Raw genomic sequence first — 16355 nt, 5'->3', positions numbered from 1 at the left:
TTCCCTTTCCCTTTCCCTTTCCCTTTCCCTTTCCCTTTCCCTTTCCCTTTCCCTTTCCCTTTCCCTCCTCTTCCCTGTAATGGAAGTCATTTAGGGTCAAATTTTGTGAAGACTGAGGTAATTGCACAGAGTTACTAAAGAGAAGGCAGCGCCTTAGCATGTCAAAGTATGTGCAATTTAAGGTTGCGCATTAGACTTCCAGATGACTGATTGCACTCCTAATGGCAGACAGAAATATACACCCACAGAAAGAACTAATGGAAGGTTCATAAAACAGAACTGCAGACTGCAAAGCTGCAATGTATCCTTTTTCCTCTAAAGATGGTTATTTTAAATTAAGAGAGTTCACGCTCTGCTAACTGCTAGAGAGCATTTTCTAACGAGCCAAAATGATTATTTTAAATCTTACTTTAATGTATCACCGATTCTTGATCTCTTTAAGTAAAGACAAGAAAATCTGCTTATGCAGTGCGTTTCTACTTAACTTTTTTTCCTTGAAGCACAGAGAGTAAAGAAATAAAGTCTTAAAATGGTTTATTCCCAATAAAACAAAGGGACTCACGCTGCCCACACAGAGGCATCTGTGTTTGGCATTTTGCATATTTCTATGCAGAAGAACTCGCATGGGCTATCATTATGTGGGGCAAGCACTCCAACACATTACATGTAAAAATGTGGTTGGAAATATAACTACTTCTGAAAGATAAAAATATTTAGTTCCCTAGGAGTATTACAACGGCAGGATTTAAGTGGCATTACTCTTATATGCATAATAGGTACTGCAAAAATTATTCTTGCAGATGGATTAAAATGACAGGAACCACCAAGGACAAGTATCCTCACTGCAGCACAGCTACAACACTCAGAATGGCACCTCCTCACCTCAGCCCTCAGATGAGAAGGGCAGACTGCAGCAGCCTCATACCAAGCCCATTTTCCACAATGGTACAGACTCTGTGCAGCTCCTGATCCCTCACAATTTACGTATTACATTATTTCTAAAGGGCTCAGTCTGTTTAAATTGGACCAACCATGGGCACAAATAGTTCTGATGGTTGTACATGGGGTTTGAAAATCACCAGAGGAGCACAGAAACAAAATCAGTTATTTCAATAAGAGGATCATCAATTTATTAAAAGCCATGTTTCAATTTCTTTTGCTAATGTTATTTGCAAAGAGTTCACATGTCATCTCAGATACTCCACAAGAGGCTGACGTTCCAGAGAGTAAAAAATGCATCTGGCTTTAACCACAGTGGGCATTTCCAGGTATAAACGTCTTTGCACACTGCACTACAAGTTCACCTTAGCTGCAGAATCATCGACCATGAATTATATAAGGGAAAAGAAGTACTGTGTGATGACTGCGGAAAAAAAAAGCTATTTGATATTAAGGGATATATCTCAATTAATTAATGTTTAGTTTGGCAGCTAAACTGTTGCTAGCACAACAAGCATGAGAGCATGTACCTGGTTCTGATTTTTCCTTTAAAACCAGTAGCATATAACCAAAAGCAAGCCAAGATGAGGCTGCAGAAAAATTCATCTAGCAGTGTCAAAACTAAATGCTATTCGAAATGCAATAATAGTTGTAGTGATTTTATTCTGTAAACTCTAGAGAACGTATATTTAAACTCCTGGGAAGTTTCTGAGACAGTCTGGTAAAATCCCAGGACATTATCCATTCTTCAAGTAAGAGAATGCAATACTGATACAATACAGCAAAGGACTAATAAACTATGCTTTCAACATTAAGAATAGGAATAATAGTTAATATCCTTAAGTTTGTATGCTGTTAAATCTTAGGAAAAACCCTGACTTCCTCAAATAGTCAAGGTAGATGCAGAGATACTATCCACTGAAGAGGACTTCTAATAAGAGAATCCAGGGAGAAAAAGCCCTTAAGGCTATTATAAACACAGAAAGGACATTCATCCTGAACTGCAAACAGTCTGACGTAGGGAGAATTCCCAAAATATATTTTGATGTCTTCCTATCCTTTCTTATTTGCCTTTGCCAGTGACAGGATATTGGACTTCTGAGATGATCCAGTCAGAGCTCGAATGTTTATATTCTTAAGCTCAAGTAACAAGGTATATATGCAAAACACAATTCCTCCTAAATAAGGTAGATGTGTTATACAGTCATTTTAACCAAGAATAAGTCTGAGCTGCTGCCAGAGATGAGCTGAATGAGAGAGCCAATCCAGCTGAAAAATATCCATCCCATGCCACGTCTCTACTTCTTGGTGTGACTACAAAGTACACAAGAAAAGTGTAAAAAACACCAGTTGTAGGTGTGAGAGAAGGTGGGACTGATCTGATCCACAGCAGCCTCAGCTTATGAAGACAGAAGCAGGCAGATAACAACTGTTTTTAACTAGAGCCGCTGAGAGGTCTAAGGATCACAGAGATTATACTGCATAATAATTATGCAATTAAAATAACTGTGTGACTGTATTTCAGGGAGTTGAGAATAAAGCAAAGCAAAGCTTAATCTGTGCTGAATGTGCTGAGAAGCAGCTGGTAACGCTGTGCAGGCTCTGGGACTTGCTCTGCTGTAAGCAGAGAACTAGTAGCACAATGAAAAATTCCATTTCAACATACTAAAATATCTTGGCATACATAGCCTAAAATGCACAATGGCATATAATGGAGATGTTTGAGCATGACTATTCAATACCAACATAAAAGCAGAGGCCTCAAATATTTTAAAAATCAACCCTGGAAGTGATATTTGCAATTCACTTCAGATAAGGGAAAATGGCAGAGCACATAATATAATCTCAGCACAGATTTGTTTATGTTTTGGTACTGAATGCCTTGTTTGATTACTGCTGATTATTTATGGTTTTCTGGGAGAGGCACAAATCTCCTTCGTATACATGAAAACAAAATGCCTCCATACCTCGTGTGACCTACACAGAAGCATAAAGTTTATTGCTGCTAACAGGACATGACTGATCCATAGAAATGTTCAGCTGGCAGCCTAGACGTGAGATGTGCTCTTCGGTACTGTCTTAATGCCAGGGTCACAGACCAGTACAGAAGTGCTCAGGGGGCTCAGCTGTGGTGGTGGTGAGCATTAATCCATGGCCTTCACTCCCACCAGTGTGAGCTCAGGCACTTTAACATGAGAAATGATGATACAGTCTTTTCTGCCTACAGAACTTTACAGTGAGGAAATACAGTGAATAATTCTGCACCCAGCACTGAAGGTAAAGATAAGAGCTAAATGATGAAAAGCAGAAAAGCGTCATATTTGCATAATAAAAACATGTGCCTAAATAGCTCTATGAAGAGTCTCGCTAGATTAAAGGAATGTACCATCACAAAACAGTAAGTTCAGACTGCACCGCATACAAAGAGAATTGCCAACTTCTGAAGCAATTAAGCATACAAAAAGTTAAAAAACAAATTAAAACCAATACCAACAACCCAGTACTTGGCTAATGTGGGCATCACTGACATACAGAGCTCAAATGAGAATGTGATGGATACAGCTAACACTTCATTAAAAAGGCAAAGATCTACAGGCAAAGAGCACCTCTGAAGTTATGTATGCTTGAAAAATGAAATATTAACACAACTTTGCTTCCCTGGAAGAAGCAAACAGCAGTAAGCTCGCAATGAGAACCAAAATAGAGCAAAAAAATTAAGTGAGAACTGAAACTTCTAGGAGCTGATAATACTAAGCCAGAAAAAAATCTACCAACTAAAATACATCCTGAGAGTAAACAGCTGGAGGAGACAGAGCAGAAATGAAAGCATGTGAAGTGAAATTCCCACGTAATTTGAAACTATATTAATTGATTTTTTTTTCTGCTTTTCATTGCTGGAAGCAAATTTAAGAGCACTGCAATAAAAGCAGGCTCATATTACAGAAAAATGACTAAATATCAGTAAATAACAGGTTCTGACAAATGCAAATATATGAAAATTGACAATATCGACAAACTGCTAAAAAAGCCACAACAAAAACCTGCATTAAAACTATGAGCTAAAGAAAAAAAAAGGCCAAGCATTCCTCATCAGTTCATAAAATCCCTCACCTGTTCCTTTTGATTCATGTGGCATTATCCACAAATTCAAAGTAAAACTAATTGTATCACATGATAAAGGCATCCTCTCCCCCACTGTAACACAGGGTATTGTTAATAATTTTGGAATATTCCTTTAGTCAATTGTATCTCTCATGCATATGACATACAGGCTGAGCATGGTTTAGGCACACGAGCAACTGCATATAAACACCCCTTCTAGATTTTTACATAACTATTACATTTCTCAAAACAATTCCTTTGTATTTGAATTCCAAAGGTTTCCTAATACAAACATACAGATTGCTTCTGTTTAGAATTTAATTTGAGGAATACTTCTGTTGGCATCTCCTTTGAAATAGATAAAACATATCAGTCAATTCCACACACACACACCATCAAACTTCAAAGCAATCACTCACTACTTTTTTCTTGGCTCCTGCAAATATCAGCAACTCTAGGACAAACACACTACGTAAAGCACAACGTATGTTCAGTACTGCAGTAAAACCAGAAAATAGACTCCAGATGTTTCCTCAAATCCTGCCAAAAACGGAATTTGAAAAAGCATTGAAATGCAAGCAATTGGAAGCCTCAATGTAAAACATGTACAAAGGAGAGGCACGCAGAACCTGTTGTTTTGTTAGGAGTAAATTTGTTCTGTCTTCACCTACTAGATAAGAAGGGATAATCCTGTATAACTGTAAACACAGCAAATAAGAAAAACGTTCTACATCACCAATTTGAAGTCGAGAGAAAACATTCTATAGCTTTCATGCATGTGGAAGGCTACACTGGGCTTCAGTTCTAAGCTATGCTAAAAATAATGAAACCCTGATTTTGACCCTGATTTTCCTAGTTTACAGTTTTTTCTCATGTGAACCCCACAAAATCAAAACACACTCACTGATGTTGATGTTGTATGAGGCCCATTTTGTTGAAATGCAAAATAAAGGAGGCCTTCCTACACAATCTTTCAGTAGTAACCGCTGCTGGCTTTTAACAGCAATAGGTTATCAGTATGGGCCCACCACTCCTTCTTTGTATGCCAAAAAGAAACAACTTACTAGAAGCATACAAACGCTGTCAAAAAGAATCACCTATAGAGGTTCTTCAGAAGGGCCTTATCTAGGCTAATAAATAACTTTAAGACCTCAGTATGTGATCAAGACACAGAGAACTAAGAAACATTTCTGGAGGTGTTTCAATTGAGCTATCTTAGATATTCATCTTAGAGTGAACTATTTGCCTTCAGGGCCTGTCGATCTTTGCTCCTCAGTTAGAGAGGAAGTCTAGGCAGCTAGTTCAGCTTTATTCTGTAGTTCTGGTGGAGACAGCAAGAGGGATGCAAGTACTCAAACGCATGCGAGCAGCATTTTGGAAGGGTGAAGGAAAAAAACAAACAGGAAAACAAAAAGCTTTGTATCCAACAACAATATCATTTTATACTTTGTCTTTCTGCAAAATGTACTACAGGTTATTGTTTAATGGACTGCTAAATACCAACCTGCATTTTCAGCTCAAAAGCAATCAACAAAATACTTGTGAATTCAACTGAAATAATTACTTTCTGAACTGCCACTTGTCTTTCAGAAGTGTAACAGCCCCCAGCTCCAACACAGCTCACTGTTCCTTATCATATACAGACTAAGATAACGTTAAGCATGAAAGTTTATTGGACCATTACATCTTTTGAAAAAAATCCATGTGTTTACAACAGTAAGGCTTAGATTGAACTTCTACAGACAGAATGCCCTGAAACCTGAAGGTGTAACGCAGTTAGGTATTTTACCTGCATAGCACTCTTTCCCAGTTTAACCACTTCAAACAAAGTGACAGGGTCCCCTTCTCCATTCTGCTGAGGGTGGCCATTAGCTCTTCCACGACTTGCTCCTCTAGCTCCAGACTCAGATCGACCTTTGTCTCCTGGAGACTTCCGAGGTTTCTTAGTGGCAGACTGGGCAAAGAAAACCAGCAGAAGGAAAAATTTATTATAGCCATGAGATCTGACATCACTCGAAGTATCCTTATACATCATATACAGGTACTACACACACATTTATACACTCACACACATAAATACACACAAACATCACAGAATAAGCCAGGCTAAAACGGATCTCTGGTCTCCAATCTTATCTCCTGCAAGGTCAAGGCAATGAAATTCAGTTGATTAGGGCTTTATTCAGTCATATAATGTATATTTTCCATTACCAGTAGTTGCTGAGAAATAACCTAAAAGTCATTGTAGAGCCAGGGAATTCAAAATCACTGAATTCCTGGTTTTTAAGCATCACCTCACACCAACATCCATGTTAGTCTTAATCAAAACAGAGAGTCGACAGCATAACTCAAACTAGATAAACGGCAGCAAATTACAGACAGGACAGTAAAAGTGTTTCATGCTGACATACAATGTAAACTTTCAGAATAATGATCTTTGGAAAACAACGAATAATTTATTATGCATATACTTGTCATGTGAGCAGTCATTTTCTGCAAGCAGTTATACAACTTTAATGAAAAACAACGTACATGAAGACACAACACTTAACTCCGATAAAGTTAAATAGCTAAATTCACAGCCCCATTTGGCAGATCATCAGAATAGCCCCTTTCCTGCTTTAGAATTCTGAGTAAAAAATTTTTGCTGTAAATCTAAATTGTTTATCATCTTATAACACTTGTAACACCTACATAGTTTTTCATCTTATGCAAAAAATCAGTTTCTGGGGGGAAAAATATTAAGATTCCTGCTACAATCTTATGCCTAAAATCTTCACTTTCTCCCTACTGTGAGGCACGCAAAGGCAAAAACTGCCATCTGCCACAGAACAATGAAGCCATTTTGAGGAATACTGTTATAGAAAACAACATGCAAGCAACGCTAAAATTGTACTGAGGACAATACTCTCACAGTACCATTTACCTTGAACACACAGGCACCCAGTTTCCATTAAAGCTTTTAGTAAAGAGCATCAAGTCAGCATTTTTAGTTGCATCTTCCAGGATGAAAGGAAAGGAATCTGGAATAGAGCTGGTAAAAGACAGAGCTGTAGTCTAACCTTCTCCTTTAAAAGGGATCACCACTGGTGGGGACAGAGAAATAAAGAAAAGGGGGAGGAATAGTGCAACTGTCTCCTGTAAACAGTCAGTTAAGGACTTGCATACAAATGCAAGATAGAAAGCTTAAATAATGGCAGAATAACTATGAAAAGCTTCTTAGATAACATCTGCTTTTATGATTAGAAGAATATGAGTTCTCTGCCAATTAATATTATTTTTTTTTGCAGAGATTCCTTTATCATCAAGAAAGCTGTAAATACACTAAAATGTTTAAGATCTACCAAGCTCTGAAGAGACACACTATCACCATTTAAGAAGAGTGAAGAAGTAAAAGCAGTTAGATACTGATTAGATAACCTGAAGAAATGTTTCTGTGAGTGGCAAGGCCCTGGCAAAAGGCTGCCTAGGGAAGTGGATGCCCCATCCCTGGAGGTGGTCAAGGTCAGGCACCAGGCAAACTGATCTAGAGGGAGTTGTCTCTGCTCATGGCAGAGACTGGGTGAGTCTTTAAGGTCTCTTCCAAACCAAAGCATTCTACGATTCCATTCCAGAATGTATAATCCATATGCTTACTCAGTCTAGGTGACAGAAAGCCATAAGCATATGAACTAGCTAGAAATACTGCTAAAGGAAAGTAGGAAGGCAAGCTGATGCCCTCCACAGGTGCTAACATAAGCCAGAACATGCCCTCTCTGCACTCATTTTCTCTCAACATGAAATTCAAAAGGGTGACATTAAGTACTGCAAGGATTAAGGGAAAACAAGTAGGAGATGGATGTGAAATGCACACACCAAGAACGTGAAGCGCAGGTAGTCCTGCATCTCAAAAGAGAGATGTGTTTTCACAAATTAGGGTGGTCCTTCAGCTCAACCCAAAGAACAAAGTCCTCAAATGCCATGAAGAGCTTCCACACAGCACCAGCCCCTACCAAGGATAAGTTGGGCTCCAGTAAACCTGAATACCACCTACAAGCATAATGTGATACTTCATAAGATCTGGCAGTAATAAATTCATATCAAGTCCATTCTCCTCAGGATTCACCAAACAATCGTCAGTATACAGGAAAAAGATTCCTGTGCTTTCTAACAGGAACAACAACAGTGGTTCCTGTGTGCCCCATCTCACCTACCCTTTCAGCCCCTGTGAGATGCCCAAGAATGCAGCTTTCTGCCCAAATCCCCTTAACTTGACAGTCACCTGCGGTGGTTCGTTTGTTTTCTATTTTAAGCAACAGTCCATCAGAATCCTGAAGTGGCTTAGTTTTCCAGACTCAAAAAGACTGACTTTTCTTCTGCTAATAAGAAGGATCCCTAAAAAGTCATGGAAAAGGCAAGCTGGTTAGCTGCATTGTATCTAAATACATTAATAATCCTTCTGAACGCAGATATCTGCTGCAAAGACAAAGCAGATGCTGATGAAGTGAGTTAGGGCGTCCAGAGGGAGAGACAAAGAAGTAATGCAAGGTAAGGAAGCTAGAGGCTTCTTAATCTCACAAAGGCGCTGCATGGGGGCACGAGCCTGTAACAGCTAAAGCTCACTCTGAGATCCAGGTGCACGGAATCAGACTGTGGTAGTGCCAAAATGGACTGCGCCGTCTGAGATGGGAACTGGAGTCACCCCATGAACACCAAAGACCTCCTGGATAGATTTCCCTACCTTTTTCTTTTCTAAACTATTCCAAAACCAAGTTCTAAGCTCAACCTATATACAAAATACTTTACACTGTAATGTCACTATTCCACAGAAGTAAACATGAGAAATATGGACATTACTTCCATTCTCACAGAATTCAGTAGAAGCGACTCTGCTCATGATCAAAATCAGAAGAATGTTCTGATAACTACTGTCACGGGCATCAGCCTCAAATAGGCGAAAGCCTCCAAACTACAGTCACATGAAAACAGAAGTTACTAATCACTCTTTTTGAGTTTGTGCATTGGGCTACACTGACAGCAGAGAGGGCTGAGAATTAATCCATGTAAGCATCAGGAAATACAGGAGTTTCAGAACATGCCAGAAAGACTCTGAAATGGTCTTACTACTGACCCCTGGGTTCAGCTGTTGCTTTATGGCTTAAACTAGAGCGAACATGAAACAGAGTCCTTACCTGTAATTAGGCTAACAATGCAAAAATTAAGAATTCTGTAATAAATTAGCTGATGCATTTCCTTTTACATCTTTAAAATGATTCTGAAGGGAAAAAAGTGACTTGCATTTCAATGAACAAGAAAGCTAACAAGCAATAGAGTCCACTGACACTAAATAAAACAAGAGAATAAAATGGCTTGACATTTTCCATCCACATTGGCCAAATTGATGGGAAATATATCTAGAAGAAACAGAAGAACTACAGGTCATTACATCCACCTGCCCCCCAGTGACAGCCTATATACCAACTCACAAAGTAAGTAATTCAAAGTAACATCCTATTTCTTAAGACAGAAATGTTTTAATCATCCACTTGAGCAATACAGAAGAACCTGCCTCTCAAAGGCATCATCATCTTGAGAAACTTTTGCTTTATAAAACTGTTAAGCAAAAGAGTATCTGGTTTGAGCTCTTTCTGAATGAATCCTTATAAAAAGAAGCTATCTATCTAGCTATACAGATAAAAGTTATTGGGCTCATTCCTTTGAACTTCACTGCAGGGGAAAAAAAAAAAAAAAGGTGTTGTTATTTGAAAAACCTCATCTTGCAAACAAAGACAAAATACAGGACTACAAACACTCCATGTAGAGCTGCATGACATGCACAAATACTTATTCAACTCCAGTTTTAAGGGACAGCCATAAAATACAGGTCAACAAGCTGAAACAGGACAGTGACATCCAGAGATGTTGCACTAAACCACTAAACTACTATTAAACTATTAAAGGATTTCTTCCTCATGTTAATCAGGATGCACGTGATTTGGAACTAGGAGAAAAACTCAATCCCCTGAAGTATTTGTCACCCAGATAGGAGGCACATTTAAAATCTCACATATGAAAGCAAATATAAGATGTTATGGTCTGCCTCCTCCACACCAAAAGAAATAAACAAAAAAATACCTGAAAGCAAAACTGTACAGTCTGTGCTAGGAACAAAAGCATCCAAAGTGCTTTGTTTCATCCTGCCTTCAAAAGAAATACGAAGAGAGAAGCTGAAGAAGGGCATGCAACAGCTTCCAGGACTACGAGATGAGAAACACACCAACAGAGATCTCAGAATTGCCACCCTTGGAACAGACTGACTTTTCTTCTTATCCTTCAAACAAGCTAATCTCTAGCTACTCCCATTTCAAAATACAACAGCTGAAATATTACCACAAACCTCTCTCATTCCCTTAGACCTCCAAGAGCTGAGGCTTAAGCCAAGCAATTCTGAGATCCTGGGGGAGTAAGGCCAGGTAGGTTAATATAAAGCATGGAAACTGAAATTAAACAACTCTGTAAGACATCTCTGATCCAAGAGAGGAGGCAAAAACAACGAATGAATAACTGATCTGAGCCTCAGCTCACCAATGTGAGAGCTGCACTGGGGTTTCAAATCCCCTGCCTAGAAGAGAACATTCAATTTCAGTAATGCAGCATACAGAAATGGCATCTTTAGCTAAGGTTCCTCAGCAGCTTCAACCTGAAAACTGTCACACATACTCCTTATACACACAGCACATGATTTACTAACATACACCCAGTTGGGTATGCTCACACAGAGCTTTATGTAAACACATACACCAATGTACAGCCACTGACTGGACAGATTCACCCAACCCAGCCAGTTGATTCTCAGGCACCTGCTGTACAGCCTGGGTGTTCAGAAGTGGTCATGGATCAGGGGAGGCCTTCCCCACCCACAGCAGTGCTAGTACAGAACATGATGCAGCTCCTGCCAGACTCACCGCATACGTTCAGTGCAATCAGGTTACATTCTGAGAGTTACTCTGCAGGGTCAATATGATTAATCTTTTTATAAGTCAATTGTGTACTCTACCCAGAAACGTCCTCTTTAGAACTGTCTCTAGAGAACTCGGGGAGCAACATGGAAAGCAGCACTTTCAGGAATGAAAGCTTCCCCCAGATATTAAGGTTCCCTAGAAGTCAAAAAGACCTCTGTTATGAATGGTAAATTATTGAAATGAGTTCTGTTGCTTACAGAAGTGTCCCAGCTGCAATGAGAAAATGTCTTTATGGAAAAATAAGGCTGGAAATAAAACACCAGTGTGTCTTTCTGATAAAATGTGAAATTAATTCTACAACACCACAGCTGAAAACTTATTAAAGTAAATACACATATGTGGGGTTTTTTAATTGAGTACATTGTGCGCAGCTCTATAACAGAACTGCACAGAAGAGTTAATTCTCTTTCCAAAAGAGGTCAATATGCTTATGGCAAACTTGCCACCATAGCTGCAATGACCTAGAGGACATAAGCAAGTCAGCATTTCTGGGGAGAGATTAAATCTTAACAGACCATAATGTTTCAGTTAGAGGGAAAAAATATTGAAACAGTAAGTATCTTTGAGCATAAAGCCTTGCTTTAGGTCTGTAAGAGAAATTAAAAACTAAATATCTAAATATCAGTTGAGCAGAATAGCTCTAAATATTGTAATCTGTTATACATCTCAGACTAAAGATAGGTAGGAGCTATGGAGGAAATACAAGTGATGTGAGCAGATGGAGGAGCTGGGGAGCCACACCTCCTGTGTCAGAGCACTCAGCCGTGCAGTCCAGACAGGATCACAACAGGGACGGGTTTGCAGTGTGAAGGAGGAGGAAAGAGAACATCCAAGGTCTGCAAAACCAATGCCTTAATTACTAAGCCCACGATTTTCAATATCAAATGATGTTACAAATTTTAATAACTAGAACCAGTCTTTCAAAGGAGTTTGCATTTCTCCTTAAGGATATCAGAGACTGAGGGGCTTTTTCCTTAGCAGTCATTTTTTGTAGAAGATCCTCATCTATTCCTTTCCATTGCTGTAGTACCAACTATGCAGCCAAGATGCCATTGTGGATCCAAACACAAACATTTTGTCTCAAGCCATCACAAAAACTCTTAACATTTGTGGTGAGGGGAAAGCAGTAAAGGTTATTTGTCAATTTTAGCCTTGCTTTCAGCAATTTCTCACAGTATTCTACTATGCAAGTTGGAAAGTTGTGATCTATATGGGTGGAGAAATGGTTGAGCTCCAAGACAGTGGCTAACATGCCAGTCTCTACCCCCAGACTGGCAATAAGGGTATGAAAGAAGATTACACTGGAATGTGTCCTATTCCACATCTTTATCATACAGCCAAAGCTGGGAGAAAATGGATTCCCGTCAAGCGTGCAGATGACATGAAATTAGCACAGAGACCACTCACTGACATCAAGGGCAAGACTGCTGTGGGCAGCCTGGAGGACTAGGCTAACAGGACACTCAAATTTGAGAATGGAGAAAGACCTGTCCCATGGCAGAGTAACAAAGCCCTGCAACTCCAGGCTGCAGACTGGCTAGTTGGGGAACAGCTCTGCAGAAGGTAACATCAGACTCATGGTAGTGTGTCCTGGCAGTACAGGTCATCAGCAGCTTGAGCTGCATTAATGTAATGCGGCCAGTACATCAAGGAAGTAGATTATCCTCTTCCACTCAGCACTTGTTAGCCTGTATCTGGAATATTGTGCCTGTTTCTGGCCCAGTACAGCCCAGGGATGGGAACACTTCCCCAGTGGGGCTTTTCTTGCAATAGTGCATGGTGGGAGGACAAGTGACAACAGTCAAGTACTGAAACAAGGAAGGTTCTGATCAAGTAAAAGGAAAAAGCTTTTCAGGTTCAGAAAAGTCAAGCAATGAACAAATTGCTTAGAGAAGCTGTACAGTATCCAGCCCTTGAGGTTTTCAGAACCAGGCTGGAAAAGCCCTGAGTAATGTGCTCTGATCCCAAAGCCGACTGCGCTTTGAGCAGGTCAGAAAAGAACCTCACAAAGTCCCTCCCACCCCAGCGAGCCCATGACTGACCATCACTGCCACTCTTCTCTGAACCCCCTCCAGTCCCAGTGTACCTTCCTTGTGATTTGGGGTTAGAGGTGGAAAGGAGTAAAGAAATCAGAATTATGCAAAGATCTCTGCATTTTGGAAAACCAGAATTATAAGAACTACTTATTTTCTATTGTCTTTCTTGGTTTTGAACACTAAATTCACTTTTTTTTTTCCTTTTTCTAACAAACATAAAGGTGACCCTTTCACAGCATCTTGGCCCTTAGCATCAAGAGAGCTCATAGCCCATCATTCTGTGTGAGCAATGACTGCTTCCTCAGTATTTTCAACACTTTACAACCATGTACGCTTAAAGAATCCAGAGTTGTTCTATGCATAAACAAATGCTCCTGTAGAAATTTGATAGCAGGACCAACAGAGTGCTTCAGGAAATGTTCTCACAGGAGTTACCAATATGCTCAAATAGAGGGACGAGAAATTACATTTTATAACATCCACCTTTCTTTTCCAGTCAATATGAAAGGGGTATATAACAATACCAGAGTTGTTTTACCTTCAGCTCTCAGACTGGCAGCCTTCTGGGTTAGCAATCAGGTTGCACTGTGCTTTTTTATTTTTTAATTGATCATCTACAAACTGATACATTTACTAAGGAAATACTAAGAATTTCTCATTTTGCCCTTTTCTTACAGGACGTGTAAACAGATGATTTCTACTCTTTATATCTTTCTTGTTAAGATAAGTTAAGCTTATCTATCTGATGAAAAATATATGGCCTCACAGGAAAGACTACCCCCAAAACTTTTAGGAAGGAGAAAGACTTGCCAAGAAAAGCCCAGGACCTAAAATCTTGGCTCATGAACTCCAGAAACTGGGATACAAATTGAAAGCCAGTATGTTTTGTTTGCATGCTAGAGCGAAACACATGCTTCTGTCCATTCCTACAGCCTCACTAGCTATGCTTGAGGAATTAGATTTAGGGTGGACGCTCTTAGGATAAAAAGGAAAACAAATGCACAAAATCTCAATCTCTTAGCACTATATATTTAGGCATTAATGTAGGGGTGAACCTGCAGACAAACACTAAGAGGAGAATCAAAACAATTAATAGCAAACACTGAAATTCCCACAAAAATCTCATTCTGCATTGTGTATCTTAAGTGATAGCAAACAAGAGAACTGCATCACATGGCCTTGAAGTTAAAAAAGAAAAAGAGCAAAAGACACAACAGAGCTTGAGTCGTTTCTAATAAATTAAGTAGCAATTTGTAAAAGAAATGAAAATACAAGACAAACCTGCCTTAACATTGTGTAATAGAGGATTGTTTCTGCATGTTCCCATTTATGGGCCAGAAATGGGCAAACAGCGCTAAGAAAAGCAGCCTGTTAGCAAGTCTTATACAGCAGACAGCAAAATCATGGGTTAACTATGGTCGTATGTTAGATACGAAGCTGAAGCTCCCTATCGATATGCTGGATATCAGGTATGTCAATTATATGATTTTAAGAAGTGTTAATTGATCTTCTAAGACATGGTTAGTACTATGCTGGGGCTATTCCATTCACATCAAGAAATTAACAGTTACTAAGAGGATGGCTCAGCTGTCAATTGTCACTTGAAAAAGAATCATCAAACTTGCTAGACAAAGTGGCTGTGTTCAATGAGATTCTTCTCAGGTCTGGAGGAATGTTGTAATATGACAACAACAAGACAGTACATAGCTAGTATATATTAAAAAGCTGTATGAACTCATTTTTATGTCCCTTTTTAATTACTTCAAACACTTGTATTTCAATCTGATAAATATTTCATACTACAAGTCTTCATAGTTTGACATAGGGCTCATTAAAAGCCTAGTTATGTGACCACAAGATGATTAGATGAAAAACAGTTTGCAGTCAATTTTAGATAGATGCATAACATAATAAAACTAAATTACACATACTGGAGGCCTGCCAGGACGGCCCCTTTTTCTTTTTCCTTTGACTTCTGTTTCTTCAAGCTCACTGCCAGCATCTGAATGTGCAGTAGTTTCATTTGTAGAATCCCTAGGGGGGAAAAATACTAGATAAATGAAAATGATTTGAAATCAACAAGTAATCTATAACTGACTGATTCAATTTATAGTCCTAAATCAGGAGAAAAAAAAATAAAAATAAAGCATTAAAAGGCTTGCCACATTTATTCAGCAAACTAAGGAACCAAGCAATGCCACCCCTGGCAAAAGTCCTTACCTTTTTATGGGCTGGAATGTCATATTATAGACTGAAACTTATTTAAATTAACAGCTTCTTTTGAAATCAAGTTGCACTTCCAAAATGCTATATTAAGCAGCACATTGTCAACATACCCATCCTACATAGCATATTCACTAGTATCAGCTTTCTTTTATAAGTATTTTTGAGCTGCTTTTAAAGTCAGAGAGAAACCATTCGGGCATCTGATCTGGCTACCACATCATCAGGATACTTGCACAAGTTCCCACTAGGGTTAAATCATGGTTTTAGTCACACTTGAAGACAACACCATTGTGCAGCTGTTAATAAAGAAAGGATTAACAGTGACCATGAGGCACAAACCAGAAGATTCAATCTTAAATTGTTTAAGATCCTTGTAGCTAGGAAAATGCTTTCACTTGTGCAATAATAACAAAAAACAAACAAAAGAAACCTCACAAAGCTCGGATTATTAGCAGAGAAGCCCATAATAATTTTAGCAATCCCTGGTTTAGACTAAGGCCATACTCAATACGGAAAAACATTCGTTACCTCCAATTCCTCTTCTTTCCCCATACAAGCCAGGCTCACATGTACCTGCCTTCAAAACAGAGTTGGCTGCTTGAAGAAACTCAGCTTTTAAGTCATGTTCCAAGACATTATATTTTGCCCAAGATAAAACCACAACCAAAACTACCTCTTAATGATGTGCATTGTTCTTAGTTTGCAAGACCAGCAGTGCAGGACATCTCCACAAAGGAAAGAATACCTGTAGTAATGCCCTACATCATTCAAAGCTGGGTCAAGTCTAATTCTAATTACAGACTTCCTTAAAGGCAGCATAATTTTTTCTCAGTTAAATTGCAGTGAAACTTGTATGGGGGGAAGGGGAAAAAAATCACATCTTTTCCATTATCTTATAAACCCTCCGACATAAAAGGCATTGCTGATCTGCTTTGGGGAAACCGAGAAGCATCAGCAAGCTGAGACCAACACAGATATTCCACACTGTCTGTGAGTTCTGTTCATCTGTTTTGTTTCTTGTTTGATCAGGAATACCTCAGAAATTTGCTGC

The 16355-nt window shown here is 39.0% G+C and overlaps 1 protein-coding gene across 5 annotated transcripts in view; it reads right to left on the bottom strand.

Annotated features, from left to right (window-relative positions):
• STAG1 (stromal antigen 1) overlaps positions 1 to 16355 on the bottom strand; it is a 150080-nt gene that overhangs the window by 96999 nt on the left and 36726 nt on the right. For 2 of the 5 annotated variants that reach the window (XM_015870971.2, XM_015870970.2), the window contains exons 3-4: positions 15010 to 15112; positions 5831 to 6010 (exon numbers count right to left, since the gene is read on the bottom strand). In XM_015870971.2, coding sequence (XP_015726457.1) covers positions 5831 to 6010; positions 15010 to 15112 — 283 coding nt within the window. The remainder of the gene's footprint in view (positions 1 to 5830; positions 6011 to 15009; positions 15113 to 16355) is intronic. The other 3 variants (XM_015870973.2, XM_015870974.2, XM_032446719.1) reach the window with 2 other exon arrangements.

The sequence above is a fragment of the Coturnix japonica genome, chromosome 9, assembly GCF_001577835.2.
Source record: "Coturnix japonica isolate 7356 chromosome 9, Coturnix japonica 2.1, whole genome shotgun sequence".
Lineage (NCBI taxonomy): Eukaryota > Metazoa > Chordata > Aves > Galliformes > Phasianidae > Coturnix > Coturnix japonica.
Note: the sequence above shows the minus strand (reverse complement) of the source record. Positions and strands in the feature narration are given on the sequence as shown.